Source organism: Macrobrachium rosenbergii, chromosome 13 (genome assembly GCF_040412425.1).
Source record: "Macrobrachium rosenbergii isolate ZJJX-2024 chromosome 13, ASM4041242v1, whole genome shotgun sequence".
NCBI lineage: Eukaryota > Metazoa > Arthropoda > Malacostraca > Decapoda > Palaemonidae > Macrobrachium > Macrobrachium rosenbergii.
Genome location: NC_089753.1, coordinates 21484808 through 21502637, shown reverse-complemented (window position 1 = coordinate 21502637; position 17830 = coordinate 21484808). Strand labels below are relative to the sequence as shown.

The 17830-nt window shown below is 39.2% G+C and overlaps 1 protein-coding gene across 6 annotated transcripts in view; it reads right to left on the bottom strand.

Annotated features, from left to right (window-relative positions):
• Nucleotides 1-17830, bottom strand: part of LOC136844983 (serine/arginine repetitive matrix protein 1-like) — a 75416-nt gene that overhangs the window by 41240 nt on the left and 16346 nt on the right. For 4 of the 6 annotated variants that reach the window (XM_067114480.1, XM_067114482.1, XM_067114483.1 and 1 more), the window contains exons 4-8: nucleotides 16506-16573; nucleotides 16263-16331; nucleotides 11339-11450; nucleotides 3376-3509; nucleotides 372-488 (exon numbers count right to left, since the gene is read on the bottom strand). In XM_067114480.1, coding sequence (XP_066970581.1) covers nucleotides 378-488; nucleotides 3376-3509; nucleotides 11339-11450; nucleotides 16263-16331; nucleotides 16506-16573 — 494 coding nt within the window. In that variant the 3' untranslated portion in view covers nucleotides 372-377. Of the gene's footprint in view, nucleotides 1-371; nucleotides 489-3375; nucleotides 3510-11338; nucleotides 11451-16262; nucleotides 16332-16505; nucleotides 16574-17830 lie in introns of those variants that run through there. The other 2 variants (XM_067114479.1, XM_067114478.1) reach the window with 2 other exon arrangements.

The window sequence follows — 17830 nt, the reverse complement described above, 5'->3', positions numbered from 1 at the left end:
TTGATTCAGAATTCGACTAAATCAAATCTTGACGCTTCTTCTGGAACAGATTAGTGTCGAGGACCGGGGCTCTACTGTATATCCATACGATATCACACAGTAAATCTAGCATTTCATCAATGTTAAATTTCTGACACCTTAATATCCAGAACCACAAAATATAATACAACCTTGCCTGCATTGCTTGCAGATACTCCAGCATAGCGAGTTCTGGTTACAGCATGCTTCAAGTGGCAAGCTTTTAAAATCTAATAGTGAGACTCAGTTGTCGAATTTGTAACTGTCAAAAAGCTTTATTATGAATCAGCAAGCCCCTCAACTCTCCGTCATGGTACTCCCGGTCCATTTTGACAGGATGATCAAGAAACTACTTTGCTTTATGGTCTTAATGGCATCAACATTAGTTCTTCATCATGTACAAGTTTCTTTCTCAACGCCTCCCTCTCATTTGGATTAAGGATAGAATTTTCCAAGATGCAGCAACTTCTCTGAAAAAATTAAAAAAAAAATCTTTTTAACAAAAAACATATTTTCTACACACCCTTGAGTCACAAAATGTTCTACTTCTGTATCAGTGATCCCAGCTGCAACAACGCATTCTCATCAAGAAAAGAAATCCAACCATGCATGCCCACAGAACCTTCACGTAACATCTCTGAAACTCATTCTTCCCCGACTCCCAAAGGATGAAAAGTGCTTGAAAGGGAGGATGGAACAAAATACTAAACTTTAAAGAAAATTTTTACCTTCCCTAAACTGATAAACAAAACAATTACCAGTGCAAGCTGCAAACAGGTTTTGAAGCTTAGTAATAAGATGGGTCAATGGTGGCAGGGATGATGTAGAATAGACTGAGGTGGCTTTATACAAAAATCCTCTGCTTTGTATATCTATCAAAATTATAAATTATCTTGAAAATCTGGAATTTGTTCCAACATTAATACAAAATCATCACCTAAAGATACCAGATTCCTCCTTAGATGGAAGGTCTGTCTCACGGGGTTGACTGGTACTTTTCCAATAGTTGGGGAACATGTGAAGCTGAAAAAACCTCTAGTACATCCAATATGTCTCTGCTTACAGTGATAAAGATAAAGGGGCTGTCAAACGCCTATTTGCGTGTATGTGCAAGCGAAGGCTGACTCCTGTAACCTTTTATGCAACCTGGTATAGAGATGCCAGAGTCTAGTTTGCCAAGAGGAATTACACTATAGGAAAGGTACAAGGCATCCTGGTGTTTCCCATAACAGAATGGGTAAAAAGGTAGATACGGAGCAATTTAATCATCCTGGTATAAATGCTTGTATCCTACACCCAGCCCCTCATTAAATAAGGTGGAGAGAAATCATCATAACTAAGTCATCACAAAGGTGCTAGGCTGTCAAGTGGTTCTACATTTGCCAGCCCAGTAAGCCCAGCAAGGGAAGGCACAAAGGAAGGAACAGACCCAGAAACAAAGTCATCTCTTTACAAACCTAAGCTGAAACATGCAACTCATACAGGATGCAAACTCATCCAAAAGAAGCAGAGGAAAACTACACAATAGTTACCAACCATTATTGAACGCAAGCAGATCATGCTATTGGTGATTATCGTGAGGAGACCTGTTGCGTGTGAGCCCCATGACTGTACATGTGCAGTCCAGGGAGAGTGTACACACCAAAAAGAGAGGACAGCACTGACTCAACTAAGGGGTGTGTTTCAGGCAAAACACAGATGGAACAGCCAGGAACAAAGAGGGCAGACTAAGTCAAGGTTGCAGAGTGCTCAGTAAGACCAGTGCCAGCCCTACTTATGATGCCTGGGTCCCCCATGGCTGGCCTAACACCATCACTCCCCAGAGACTGGGAAAACCGCTCATTTGAAGTTTTGAAGAGCAGCTTCTGAGAGGTCTTCTTGGACTCTTCTCAAGAACAAAGACAAAAGATGTGAGGAGGGTAGAGAGCTACTCAACAAAAATAGAGAGGAGAAGCAAGGAAAATGCTTGGAATGTCCTTCCTGCTCCTGGCTTGAGTCTTGCTTACCCTTAATCAAGAAAATACTCTAAGATTTATCACTGCTATAGTTAAAGCTGCTAGGGCATTGCCCACAGTGGTAGAAAAGTGGTTTACTTGATTGCTAGATGGTATTTGTATGAGATAAATGATTAAAAAAAATACATATTTCGAACAACAATAATAATAATAATAATAAGAAAAGTAGTTTGCTTGATTGCTAAATGGTAGGGAACCTTCTCATCTGCAGAACTGTGAACCTGATCCAAAGCATCACAAGCAAGCCACAACCACAGCTGTTTGAACAACTGCATCACCTCCTGAGTGAACCATAAAGGAAAACCTCCAAGACTAACAGATTCCCTAAAGTAGGAGCTGGATTCTTCCCTAGGGCAATGCTGGAAAACCAACTACCCTGATGAGCTCTCTCCCAGATTGTGGACATGAATGACTGACTTAATGGTGCCTATCACCAAGCCAAAAACCAACTGCTGTAGTGTAAATGCTTGAAGCTGATCTGTCAACCAGTGAACTTTTGCAGGATAACATTTTAGGGTACCTAATAACTTTTAGAATCATGTTACAAAAAATCTGAAGATTTTTGCAAGGCCAGTCAAAACTGAATTTTAATGCTAACATGGTCACATGCACTAGCGCACGTACTAGTAAACGAACAAGAGCATCTCTTGTTAGTCAAAAAAGCAAAAAGAATTGTAATGCAAACATCTTGTTGGTATGTGCATGGTAAAACACTGCATACACACGCTGAATGAGAGGGGCAATGTAACTTGACTCCATGAGGTTCAAGAGAAGCATAGGCCGAGTACGTCCCATCGAGGAGAAAGGGTAAACCACTGCCATGGTAAAACAACAACGGATCCATAGAGAGCCACTAGCAGACCTGGGTGAAACATGCACACATACAAACATATCAACCGAGCACTTGTGGCTACTGCAAAGAATCATATCAGCACTTGTGACTACTGCAAAATGGAGCCTGCCACACAAACCCTGTCTCTACGTGAGCACAGTCTGACAATCATATACATACTAAAGGGTAATGCTGACTCAACTGCATATGCCCTGAGAAGCACCTTGTTACCAAGTTCAACAACTGTCTCTGGCATACGCTGAATGATTCATCTATATAAGAGGTGAAAGTTTGTATATTTCTGTATGAACAAGTGACGGTTTCAATGACAATTTGGAGCAAGGATGGTGAGCAGTTTTGATATTTTTATTTCTGCTCTTGTCCTCCGGATAACATTTTACAATGCTTTAACAAAGAGCCACTGAACCAAGGAAGTTTAAAATCTAATAAGAGAACTAAGAAACAGGAGAGGCTGTAATCAAAAGCAAATGGAAACTTTCCAGAACTTACGATATATTTCTCTGTATGTTTCTTTCCTATAAGATGTTGATACATCATGTCAATTTTTCCATGAGCTCCACAAAGTATACATTTGTAATACTGGTTTCCTCTCCTATTGATGTACTCCTCTACCATCTGTAATCCTGTAAAAAGAATACATATTAAAACCAATTATTCTAATCTGATGGCATGTGTGTCACAATTTCCTTAAAATCTAGTTAAAACAACAACAATATCACCCTCCTCTTTCACTTCTTCCCAATAAAGAGACGTCTGATAATGAACACAGTAGGTTGTACATTCTAAGGTTCCATGACCTCTCTCCAGCTCCCAGATAAGTTTTTGACATTTGAGCATTCTCTAAGGGGTCTCTCTCCAAGTAACTGTCTGATTTCCTTTACTTACTCCTCTTCTTCAACCTATGAATCATGAGAAATCCTCAAAGCCAACCATAAAAAAGCCTATACATATGACTTTCTGGTATAATTAAACTAATTTAATTAACCGTAATCTTTGACTCTTTTTGCCCTTTTAGTGGATGAAACAAAACTCTGATAAAAAGAAATGGCCTACATCTTCCAACCCAAGTTTCTCAAATAATTTTACTATATCTTTGTTCCAGTCAACCTTTGCATCTGTCATGATGTTAATATTTCATTAAAAAACCATTTTTCACTTTACTTGACAGTTTGCTATCAGATGCAGTAAATCTTGCACTGCAGACATAATGAAATCTGAATGCAATCTTAATGGATGACAAGTTCACTGATCTGCACGCATCTGCTAAATGGAAAAGCTTGTGCAATTTTGGGTAAAATTTAATTCTCATAATTAATACAATTCCACATCTAAATGGTGCTCTTATTTGACAACCACTAGTGTGTGACACTCCTCCATAGAATCAGTGTCCACACTAGTTCCTCTTTCTGTCAAACTGGGGAATATTCTTCCTGGTACTATTACTTAGGCCTAAGCTTTAAAGGAGCTGTACTGACTTCCAAGCACCATGCAACATTGGCTTAGTTTTCCTCCCTCTACCACTATTTTCCTAAATTGTTAATTGTTCTTTCATTGCTTTATCAGTTATTGTCATCTCTATTGTTTTCATTTCACTTTTACTTTGTCTTTTAGGCTTTTTTCAGTTGTTTGTTAATTTTCCATCAACAATTAGCAAATTATTTTCCTCATAGTCTTCAAACACCATCTCATTCAAAATAAAGTAGTAAATGATTTCCATGCAGATTTAACAGAAAACACCCATCATCAATGTAGGGCAAGTAGATTCACCCGCCAACTCCCTCAAAATCCAGCCCAGTATGAACAGAAATGCAACTGCATTCTTTTAGTAATGTAACATGATCAAAGGCAGTCACACAAACACCTGGGAGAGAAACTTTAACACCAGAGGAGACAATGGGTTACAAGTACTGTATCACACAGTAAAACCATCGTAAGTCATGAAGTGTGTCTTGTGTGTCAGTGTGCTGGAAACTCTCATAATACCTCAGCTAACACTGAATAGGGAGATGCCAAACCAATGAAAGGGTAATCAATATTCCAGAGGAATGGCTATTTTGGAGAAGTGTCAAGAATTCAAGGTAAAGAGACGTCTAAGATTATTATTATTAATTATTAAAATAGTTTTAACCAGACCACTGAGGAGCTAATTAGAGAAGACTATGAAAATCAGATACAGTCCTGAAGACCATAAACAAGTTAGAAGCAGATAGTAAATACTGGATAAATATGACATTTTTATAATAATAAGATTTTATATCATTTCTTACCTGTTGTTTTACATATAGCTGTAATTCTCGATCTAAACAGAAAATTCAAAACTGGCGTGTCCCTTTAATATATGGTCAGGTGATACGACTACCGCCCTCTCACCGGTACCTGGATCCATTTCCATCAACAACTAATCATATTTTCTATGTCTCTGTCCCTGGCGGGGAGGTGGTGGAATGTTTTATATGTAAAACAACAGGTAGTATGATATAAAAATCTTATTTTATTATAAAAATGTCATTTTTGAAAAGAATCACCTGTTGTTTACATAGCTGAGTCGCCACGATGAGCGGTGGGCATGGACAGCTGTAAGTGTTAAATGGAAAAAAACCTGAGATCATCAGGCTAAGAAAACGTCTTAACTTTGGATCATACCTGCTAGGAAGCTGTTTTCCTAGATTTACTGCCTCTGTAACCTGCTATCCTTAGTGCAACTGGGCCCTAGTAGCTCAGACGCAGGTTGCTATATGGAGAAAGGTCTGTTGGCCTTCGTCTTCGACACAATCAACCAAAGCATATAATGCCCCTGCTCCAGGGGCGCAGTACTCAAAGCATCCACCATCATATCACCCAACCATAAAAACTTACACCCAACCTATTAAATTAGACCTACTAGGCCATCAACTTCTTAGGCTCTAGTAGTCGACCAAAAGAAATCTTCTGCACCCAAGGAAACTAAGGAGAGGATCTAGAGCCTCTGGTTTCCTTAACATCCCCATCGGCAAATAGGGCCCAACGTGCTACAGTCTTCATATGTGGTTGGATCTGTCTCAGATATTGAGGCAAAAACAGATTTAACATCTCCAATAGTTGAACTTAGAATGTCCTTTAAAGCCATGTTCTTCTTGAAGGCTAAATAAGTTGCAATAGCCCTAATTTCATGAGCCTCACCTGTTCAACTGAAATCCACCCCCTTAATTCCTTCATGTGCCTCCTGAATCAGTTCTTTCAAAAGGAAAGCAATCCCATTTTTAGATAGAGGTTCTTGGGGTTCTTAAGTTGAGCACCATAAAAATCATGAGTTCCTCTTACACTTGGTCTGTCCAGATAGAATTTCAATGTTCTGACGGACAGAGAGAAGCTCGTTTCTCCACCCAAGGAGGATAGGCTAGCAATGGGAAATTCCTCAGCCATGGATTAGGGTTTTAAGTTTCTTAGCTAGAAACCCAAGGTGAAGTAAATACATGCCTTATCCGCACAAACCAACTCTTTTGTCCAGAGCATGAATCTCTTACTTCTTTGCCGAGGCCAGTGCCAAGAGAAAGAGAGTTTTCTTGAGTTAGATTCCTAACGGAGCAGGAACTCAAAGAGCAAAAGACTGGAGGTGTTTCCACTTTAGCACCACATCCAAATCCAATGCACGGTACGAAGAGATTTGCCTTTAGTGGTAGCAAAGGATTTGGCGCGAGTTCTGCAATATCTTTTGTCCAGGAAAGGTCTATACCTCTATTCCTGAAAACTGCCATAATACTCCTATACCCCTTAATCGTGCTGACAGCCAATTTCTTCTCCTTGTGCAGAAACAAAAAGAAAATCCACCACCTGACTTAGAGTCGTGAAGTGGAAGACACTCCCAGACCTCGAGCACCACTCCTGAAGCCTTCCACTCGCAGATAGACCTTTGCAGAAGCGAGGGCCTGGTTGATCTAGCCATTGCCTGCGCCTCTTCAGAGAAGCCTCTCCTCCTGTGAGTCGCCGAGAGTCTGAACCCTGTCAGATTTAGATCTGACTGGTTCCTGTAGAACTTTTATGTGCAACTGGCAGAAGGCTGTCTGGTCTGAATGGCAACCTCCTTGGCCAATCCACTACTTTCTCCAGTAGCTCTGGAAACCATGATCTTCCTGGCCACCATGGAGCTATAAGGATCATTGGACCTTTGTGTGCTCGAAAACTTTTTCAGGACTCTCCAGCATCCTGAAGGGAGGGAATGCATAAAGGAAGAGATCGACCAGTCCAGGCATGGCATCCGCTAATGCTTCTGGGTCTGGAACAGGAGAGCAAAAGAGAGTGTAGTCATGTGGTTTTCCCTCGTTGCGAACAGGTCTAGCATGGGAGTTAAACCTTCCACAGGCCTTGGCAGACTTTTGGTGGAGGGTCCATTCCATGGAATGACCTGAAGTGACCTGCTGGAGAGATCCGCTCTTACGTTGAGCTCCCGGGATGAAGCGAGTTACTAGCTCTATGTTCTTGGTTGCCGCCCACAAAAGGAGGGTGCTGCGATCTTGAACAGAGAGAAGGAGTGAGTGCCTCCTTGCTTCTTCACGCGCAGAGCCAGGAGGTTGTCCGTGCACTACTATCTTTTGTTTTCCACCAGACCTGAAATGTTCCAAGGCTAGATGTATTGCCTTCAACTCTTCACAGCATTATGTGCCAGTCCCGTTGGGATGAAGACCAGTGCCCTGACACTTCTGAAGATCCACAATGTTGCTCCCCAACCCTGCGTCTGACGTCGAGAACAACATCAGGTCTGGGAGTCCTGTCTCAGTGGGACAAACCTCGATCTAGTTTGCTCCCTGTCGTTCCACCAAGACAGGTCTTGCTTTTACGGAGGGGATAGAGGAAAACAAAGCTAATCCTGTCTTTCTTCCTGTTCCAGATCTGCTGTGGAAGAACTGAAGAGGTCTCAAGTGTAGCCTCCCAGACCTGACGAACATCTCTAGCGACAGAGAGGGTGCTCTAAAGGCTCATCCATTCCTTAGCAGAACAAGTCTTGGCTGCCATCAGGTATCTCACTTTCAGCAGGCATTTCGATCCTTTGAGACGTCGGAGAAAAACCTGAAAAAGAACTGAGTTCATCCGAACCCCAAATAAGTCAAGTCTTGAGATGGAGAGAGTTGTGACTTCGAAGATTCACTATGAGTCCCAGTGCGTCGGTAGAGAAAGGGTCCTTTGTAGGTCCTTCATGCATTGGCCTTTGACGGGGCGGATCAGCTAGTCGTCGGAGGTAGCGAAATGTGAATTCTCTAAGTGAAGCCATTGCGCACTTGGAGCCATCGTCCTTGTGAAACTTGTGGCTGTTGATAGGTCAAGCAAAGAGCCCTGAATTGAAAAACCCTGCCTCTGAACACAAACTGTAGGGGAATTTCCTTGATCTCGGATGGATAGGTACGGTTACGAAAGTATGCGTCCTGGAGACGGGGGACACCATCCAGTCTCCTTCCTTCAGGGAATTTATAACCCGACTGTGGTTTCATCTTGAATGGTGTTTGAAGCACAAATTTGTTTCAAGGGCGCTTACGTCGAGACTGGTCTCCATCCTCCTGGCAATTTTGGAACCAGAAACAGGCAGTTGTAGAAACCCGGAGATGAAGGTTGAGGACTGCTTTATGGCTCTTTTGAAGGAGAAGTAACTTCCTCCTCCAACACCACAAGTTTCTGAGTCCTGGATACGCTTAGAAGTCACTGCTGAAGACTTTAAAGGAGACTCTCTGAGAGGAATGGTGTAGCCTTTCTCTCAGAACGTTGATCACCCAGGGGTTCTCTGCTCCTGGCCTCCCAAACTTGCCAGAACGACTTTTAGTCTGGCTCCGACCGCCGCATGATGGACCTGAACTCATCGGTTGGTACCTAGCTTTCTGGGATGAGAAGAGAATTTTCCTCTTCCCCTAGCATGGGAAAAGGGCCGAGAAGGAGTACCCGAGAGGCCTAGAGGATACAGGGAAAGAAGGCTTGGGTACTACTGGAGAAGTCGAAAACCTGGGTCTTTTTTGAAGAATGAGCCAGTAGGTCTTGAGACTTCGTGAGAGCCTCCGAAATTTCCCCAACTAACGTATTAAAGCGAAAAAAGGGACTTCATAAGCAAAGGAGCAAAAAGAAGAGCAGATTTCAGTTCCTGGAGCACTCCTCTCGCGACAAACGAAACCAATGTGCTCTCTTCTTCAAAATGCCGGTAGCAGTCACTGAGGCAATTTCTGACGTTCCGTCCGTGATGGCCTGTCAGCAGGCCAAAATAGCATCAAGATCTGTAAGCAGTCTTGGGAAGATCAGACTGTCACTATCCTGCTCAAAGCTCCTATAGACCAGTCAATAAAGGAAAAGATCTCCAAAGATCCTATAGAACTCTTCACCAGATGGTCAATTTCCGAAGACGATGCCGACTTTGACGAAGAGAAAAGCTGGAGCGACGGCAGAATCCACAGAGCTGGAGAAATCACTTGAGGAGGGGGCAGAGTCTCCCAAGGAAAAGACCCCCAGTCTCATACCACGAATTTGAGACTTAAAGACAGTTGAGAGGGGGGAACAGAAAGATGTTTTACCTGAGATCTTTCTTTGCTCAACCATCCTTCTTGCCTTCGGAGCTCTTTGCTTCACAAACAGACAGGACCAGCTTCAGAAATCTGAGGAAGGAGGTTTAAAATCCTTGGCAACCTGCGTGGTTGGAGACGAAGGGGAAGCTGGAGCAAAGTCTTCTTTGAAAATGTTCTTCAAAAAGTTGTAAGAGATGCTTAAAGTTGGGCGTAGACAGACGGAACATCATCTACTTCCAAAACATCGAAACTGGGGAGAGAATCTGAAGCAGTTGGAGCACCGCGGATAGAACATCTCCGAGCCAAACTATGCGTTATCCTCTTGAGTATCGCGAACGTCACCAGCGCCAAGAGCCCGACCAGCGTCAAGCGTATCAAACATGAGCTTGAGAGGAGTCAGGAGCCTTGTGGAAGATCCGGAGAGCCAAAGAGGCGCCAAAACCACGGTAGCACTGAGAAGCGCAAACATTGTCGCTTGGAAACGTGTTTTGGAGCGCCAAGCGCCAAAGTGAGCGCCGTGAGTCGGCCGGTGCGGGCGGGTAAGCCGCCAGGGCGCGACGGAAGCGGGCCAGGCGCGCTGAGGAAGCGGAGCCATGCGGCGGGAGCAGAGACCGAGCCTCAGTAGCAGAAGGAACCTGAAGTGCTGGAGCTATTGAAACCTTCGAAAGTCTCAAATCTTGTCCAATTTGTCCTCACTTGAAAGGGGGCAGGAACCGGAGAGCATAAAGCGACTTGGGATCCAACGGGAAGGAAGCCGCTATTGCATGCTAACAGGAGGATCGGCGGCTAGCACGATCCATTAGAACGTACATCCGGACTACCTGAAGAAGAAGAGATCTCTGGGCTATCCCAAAAGCTACAAGACGGAAGAGGAGAAACGTGCAAAGTTTCTTGATAGGAACTTGACTTGAGAGAAGCTCTGCGTCTCTTCAGCGGCCTACTGAGACTCTGACTGTAACTCTCCTCGTAAATGAAACAGAAGCACAAGAAGACACTTCCCTGCTCGCTTTTACTATACAGCTGCAACAGCCTGGGACGCAACAGGACTGTTAGAGGGGCAACTGCTCGTGAGCAGACCCCACTCTCGCCTCCCTTCTCGCTTTAGCATGTCTTCTCCCTGAGCCCTGGGGCGGACAGAGGCCTCGACCTAGAGGAGAGCGAGGGGACGAACAGCCACCTCCTCCACAACACTATCACTGCAACACTTCGATGTCTAGACATCGCACTCACATCCTGGCCAATCTTCTCTCGCAGAGAAAGAGCCGAAATCTTACCATCAAATTCTGCCGAAGGTCTGACACGGTAGTGGGTCTGGAACAACAGGTTCCGGGCAGGAATAGAACAGGAGGGGTAACAGGAACAGAACAAGAGGCAATACTACTCCTACTCGAGGAACTTCTGGTCAAGCTCACGTGCCTATCTTTTACTTAATTTTGCCTGCTATTTAGCCAACTTTTGCCAATCAAGCACAGACAAAGATCGAACATTCATCACATCTATCCAGATTGTGCACAATTCCCTCTACAGTTGAGCAAAGAAGAGTGAGGGTCTATGTTAGACCGAGATATTGAGTTTACAACCCCAATATCAATTTGAGATCCTGAATCAGACATAACTAGAAAATCTCAACCAAAGCCAAACAAGGAACTGTCAACAAAAGTGGGTATTCTACCAAAGAGAAGAAACGGTAGCACCGATGAATTTCCTGAAGAGGAGCAGACGACTAGTCGCCGTCCCGGGACAGAGAAAATATGATTAGTTGTTGATGGAAATGGATCCAGGTACCCCCGGTAGAGTGGCGGTAGTCATCACTTGACCATATTGAAGGGACCGCTAATGGAATTTTCACGAGATATCGAGAATTACAGCCATATGTAAACAAACAGTGTGTTCATGTATAAAACTGAACTTTCATAAAAAAAAATGTTAACACTTACCTAACGGTGCTATACGACTATTCAAAAGCCTGTGGTGAATAGAATCACTGGCATAATTACTGGCTCTGGCAGTGAAAGCTGATCCTGATGATCTGTTTTTCTTATCCAGATTCTGAACAAATAAAAAGAATTGATAGAAACATGCTTTACATTAAAAGAACATTAAAAGATAGTGACATAATAAAAAAATTACCAGAAAAGAATGCATTCATAATTAAATCTGGCCTAAATATTCCCATAACATTATTGTTACAGTTAACAAAACCTACTCCAAAATCAAACAAACATTCTCAACATAAAGAAAAGAATTACCTCCATAAAATCTTACTCTAAATCATACAGTGCTATTGTATGCATATCATTACTCTTGATGTAACCTTTATGTCTTTAAAAATCATTAGCATCATTATATTTTCATGTCAAACAAAGTGATCACCATTAAACACATTCATGCCATATTTTTGCTCCCTTACCCAAACTACAGGTTCAGAATAGTTTTTAAACTCTCAGTGCAGAACTTCCAGGAATTACAATCTTAAAACCAAAACATTTTTCAGTGGTACATATTTTACACAGGGACATACTATACAGTAATTATAAATTTATAGCCAACTTAATTCTAGATTTTTCTACCACCAATATATACTCTTAACAGTAATGTTTTCAGTGCATAAGAGTAAACACATTTACAACAATCCCACAAAATCACTCAGATCCGGAGAGTGGAGAGAATACCAAATGCTATAGAGTGGGAGCAAAAACACTCTTCTAATAACCTCTGTTCAGAAAAGCTCACTCAACTGAGTTTTGCTCATAATGCTTAATGGCATGATGCACATGAGTGTGTTGATGGACTTGCTGATACTTAGGAGATCAGGGAGTATGTAAAGGGCAAGAGTCATGTAGAGGTGGAGGGAAATCTAAATGCTGATTCACCCTCAGTCTCAAAGATATTGCTTGTGAAGTGTGGGATCTGAATAACATATGAAAAAGAAAGCATGATACAATACATCTAATACAGGTAACTTTATTTTATTTTTGCTGATAGTTTTAGGTTCATTATTTTTAAGTTTAGAAAAAGAGAGAGAGAGAGAGAGAGAGAGAGAGAGAGAGAGAGAGAGAGAGAGAGAGAGAGAGAGAGAGAGAGAGAGAGAGGGTAATGGGATTATGAACATTTACAGGAAAATTGTTAACCTGTTTGAAACTTAACTTACATTTTGTGTACGTGTTGTATGTATGAACATACAAAGAGAGCAGAATATTGTATCATGCATGGTATTCTACCGTTGGTGAGTTGGAGTTGGTGATAAGAATTTCTCTTAATTTCAACACCCACTCTTACTGGACTGCGCTCACCACAGAAAATGGGTGCACAATGTAAAAGTACAACACACACCACAGAAAATGGGTGCACAATGTAAAGTACAACACACCACAGAAAATGGGTGCACAATGTAAAGTACAACACACCACAGAAAATGGGTGCACAATGTAAAGTACAACACACCACAGAAAATGGGTGCACAATGTAAAGTACAACACAAAAGAAAATGGTACGGCTAAACTACTGTAGTGCAGTACCACAATGTGCAGTGCATTTCATTCACCTCTTTTCACTACCCAGGTATGTGTGTTATTCACATTCTATTGTTACAACATGTATTACTTTATTACTGTGAATTAATCGTAACTGCCATTCTTCTGTGCAATGGAGCCCCACTGCACCAACTTGTACCGACCAAGATCCAGATACCCTCAATAAGCATTCACAGTCCTCATATGACACCTCAGCTGCCCTGCACTCCTTCAAGCTACTCCATGGAGTCCAAACACCTTTGTTTTTCATCATTCAATTCAATTTCTTTATACGTCTTCAATGCTTTTGATGCTTCTTCACTGATTTTACTTGGTACATTTGTAACTGAGTGGTATTGTGCACTTAGGAGACTGCACACTGCCCGCCCTTCCTGGCATTGCAGTGTCCCAGTTTGTGATGAATTTCTCAAGGTTTATTTCTGGACAATATTTTACCTTGTTTTGCAGTAATTTTAACCTGGGAAGGGGAACCTGCTGAGGGCATGTTTGCTCTTCAGGATGATAAATCCTCTGAAGAAGTGCACAACTGGGTTTGCAGAATCTTCAACTTCTATAATCTTTTGCAACCCTCCCAGGAGGGTTCAGTGGCTGCATTGCAGCTGGATGCCAAGGATTTCTCTGAAGAAGATCTTAAACTTTCTCCTTCCAAATCAGTTAAAACAATTCTCCAGGACATAATACTGTACAGAGACTGAAAGGCCATGGCACATGCCGTGGTTATGACTATTCAATGGGGACTCTACCATACAGTTTTTTTAGAAATTTTATTGGATTCAAGAGTGTTCTTCTTAAGAGGGTCATTCTAATTTAAAAATCATTATTTTGTAGCGAGAGCTTGATTTTGTTGAACTGGCATGAGTGGGTCCTCAAAGGTGCCAGAGTTTATTATTTAGTGTTAGTCAGGCCAGCAACCTTGTTCCTTCAACCCTCAGCATCAACAGTTGATGTCATTCAAAGGGCAGTGTCCTTACTCTACACTATGTCAATAGTTTTTTTTTTTTTTTGGTGATTATAAACCATTACACCACAAGTTTTGGATGACCAGTGATTAGAGAGAGAGAGAGAGAGAGAGAGAGAGAGAGAGAGAGAGAGAGAGAGAGAGAGAGAGAGAGAGAGAGAGAGAGAGAGAGAGAGAATACCTAACAGCTTTAATACTTACTACTGCTACAATGTAATTAATTTTTTCTTTGGGAATAGCCTGTATCAGAGAGACTAATTTCACATCTGTTGAAACACTGAATCAAGTTACATGGAAAGTGGAGTTTCAAAGACTTATTGCCCATCTAAGGTGATACCTTCGAAAAAAATTAATGTTACATGCATGTGTTGATACCTTAAAAAAAAAATTAATGTTCCATGCATGTGTTAATCACTTTATCTAATCCGTTCTAGAGCTCGCTGGCCAATGGTAGTACAGTACTGCAACCTTATTGCTATAAGTGAAGGAATTCACACAGTGCCTACTGCTATACATTATGTTCCCTTTCCCACCTGTTGAATCTAGTTTTTCAATACTTAAAAGTATACAGATACTTTTAGTATATGCTATTCATACTCAAAGTACCTTGAAAAGTTTCTACCAGTGACCACTTAACAATTTTCCACATGGTACAAAATTCTAAGCAGGCTATAGTTGGAATCTTTTTTTTTTATAACTTTTGAATGTGGCTTTGCATTTACCTAACTTAAATGGAATCTACCATTTTACTGACCATTCGCCTATTTTCTACAAGTCTTACAACTGCTTTATTGCATTTTTTGTATTATCTGAGTTAAATTGCAGTCTTGTTTGAAACTTATTCTACAGCTGTCATATGATGTGTTCACACAGCATGTTGTACTGCATGCATGTAATGTAAAGTACAAAATCACAACATGCACTGCATGCATGTAATGTAAAAGTACAAAATCATTGTTATTGACAAGTTGAATGGAGTTTGTATTCCATCTCATGTACCAAACAATACAATGGCTCTTTATATATATATATATATATATATATATATATATATATATATATATATATATATATATATATATATATATATATATATATATATATATATATATATATATATATATATATATATATATATATATATATATATATATATATATATATATATATATATATATATATATATATATATATATAATATATATATATATATATATATATATATATATATATATATATATATATATATATATATATATAATATATATATATATATTATATATATATATATATATAATATATATATATATATAATATATATATATATATATATATATATATATATATATAATATATATATATATATATATATATAATATATATATATATATATATATATATATATATATAATATATATATATATATATATATATATATATATATATATATATATATATATAATATATATATATATATACTATATATATATATATATATATATATATATATATATATATATATATATATATACTATATATATGTTAATTTTTATTTCTATCTACCTGGATGAAAGGATGAATGGAAGTACTTAATAATAATATATATATATATATATATATATATATATATATATATATATATATATATATATATATATATATATATATATATATATATATATATATATATATATATATTATTAAGTACTTCCATCTGTCCCTTTCATCCAGTTAGATAGAAATTAAAATTTAATATATATATATATATATATATATATATATATATATATATATATATATATATATATATATATATATATATATATATATATATATATATATATATATATATATATATATATATATACTCACATCACCTCCTCTGACACACTGGACTTACATGAGAAAAAAGGGGACCACAGAAAATAAAAATGCAATTAAAATAATGTAATAGAACATTTACATGCATTTTCGTATATCTTTGAGATTTTTTGTTTCATCTGCACACCAGTCATTTAGTTTTTATTCTACAATATACATTCATACAGATATATAAAAGTACAGCACTTGTGGACTGCTTGTGATAGACACATGAACAAATTTTTCTGGCTCCCATTAACTGGGAGATGTGCCATTTTTAAAAGGCCCAGAATCTTCTTGGAAAATTTCACATGCACAAAACGGGTAAAGTTATAAATAACGGGTTTACTGGGAAAGAAACTGTAAATTAAAAGATCATGTTATTTTCACTGGAGTTACTGAACCTATTCTTTTTATTAAATTTTTTATACTGCTCATCAGTTACACTAACACCACCATACAATTATTTTATAGTGGTAGAAAAAGTTAAAAATGAAATATGTTACATACTTTCTGATGTCCTCCAGAGTTACCATGTTCCTTCATGGCTTTTTCACTGTTCATCTCTCGGTTACAGATCTGAAAAGAAGGATTACTATTCATCCTAATTCACATGTAAACATCCTTAACTATCTATTCTAATATATAGTCATAACTATCTGACAGCATGCACTACTGATTTTTTCAAAAACAGTGATACCATGTAACATCTAGTCATCAGGAAATTTCAAGGCAAACAAATGACCTACGCACCTGGCAAGCAAACTGCATCCGTTTCGAAAGGTCCACAGTGATTTGGAATTCTGACCCATACAGGATTTCTGAAAAAATAAAGACAGGTAATTTCCTTTGTATCTTTATATACTTATAATAAACTTTTGATGCCTAACATGCACAATTATTTACATTCATGGTTTTTTTTTTACATAAAAATGATAATCATATAAATGATCCTCAAAACATTCCAAATTAAAGATAATCTGCATTCTTTCAAGATATTCAAATCTGAAGTCTTTTTTTAAGTGCGGGAATACTCCATATATGAAAGCGTAGGTTCGTATATGTGTCGGAACAACTGAAGTCTTTTAGTGACAATTGGTTTAGTCACTGAAGCTTGGTAACAAGAATCATGTCTCACTGGAGTCTTCTTGATATGGAGAAAGCTTAGAAGCCTCTTGGGGTGATGGTATTCTGAAGTAGTTGGCTTCTTGGGGTATTGGAGGCAATATGTATTATTTCATTAAAGATTTTCTATCAGATCTCTACCTAAAAGTTCACATTGGATCAGCACTTCCCTCTTCCTATGTACAAGAAGAAGGTGTTCCTCAAGGTAGCATGCTAGGATCATGATTTGTATATGACTTTGCTCTCTATTGCAGCTGATCTATTGCTGCAGAAGCCTGCAGGAAGGTTCAGACTGCAGTAAACATACCTTCAATGAGGGCAGATTGCTAGGGATTTAAATTTTCACCTTAAAAACAAAAGCCATCGGATTCACACGAACTAGGAAAAGAGAGAAGATACCAACCCTCTGTTTGAAAGACAATATTTTACCATAAGAACATGAAGTTAAATTTCTTTGGTGATATTTGATAAGAAACTTACCTTTGGTCCACATATAAATGGCCTCGCCAGTGGGGTTAAACAGCCACTGAAATATTGAAGGTGGTACTGTACTGTATTTTGATTGAGGTACAAACAGAAAAACTCTGATTATATGCTTAAACAAGTTGGATTATGCCTGTCAAATTTATGGATCTTCCTGTACAACTTGGAAAAATTAGATGTATTACAAAACTTGAGACTAAGGATACATGCAGAGGTATACAGCACTTCATGTGTAGCTAGCATATGTATGGACATGGGCTTGCCCCCTCTTTCAATCTGCAGGGAAGAACTATCTCTTTCATGTCTTACCTCCAGAGGTATAGGTAGTCAAGGAATATTAGCTACCCAATCTACTGGGGCTTTCACATAATTGTACTTATAACCTGGATTGCTGTTAAAGTTAAGGATTTGGATATTGTAAGCTTTCTCCATATCAAAGAAGACTCCAATGACAGGATTCTAGATGGCAA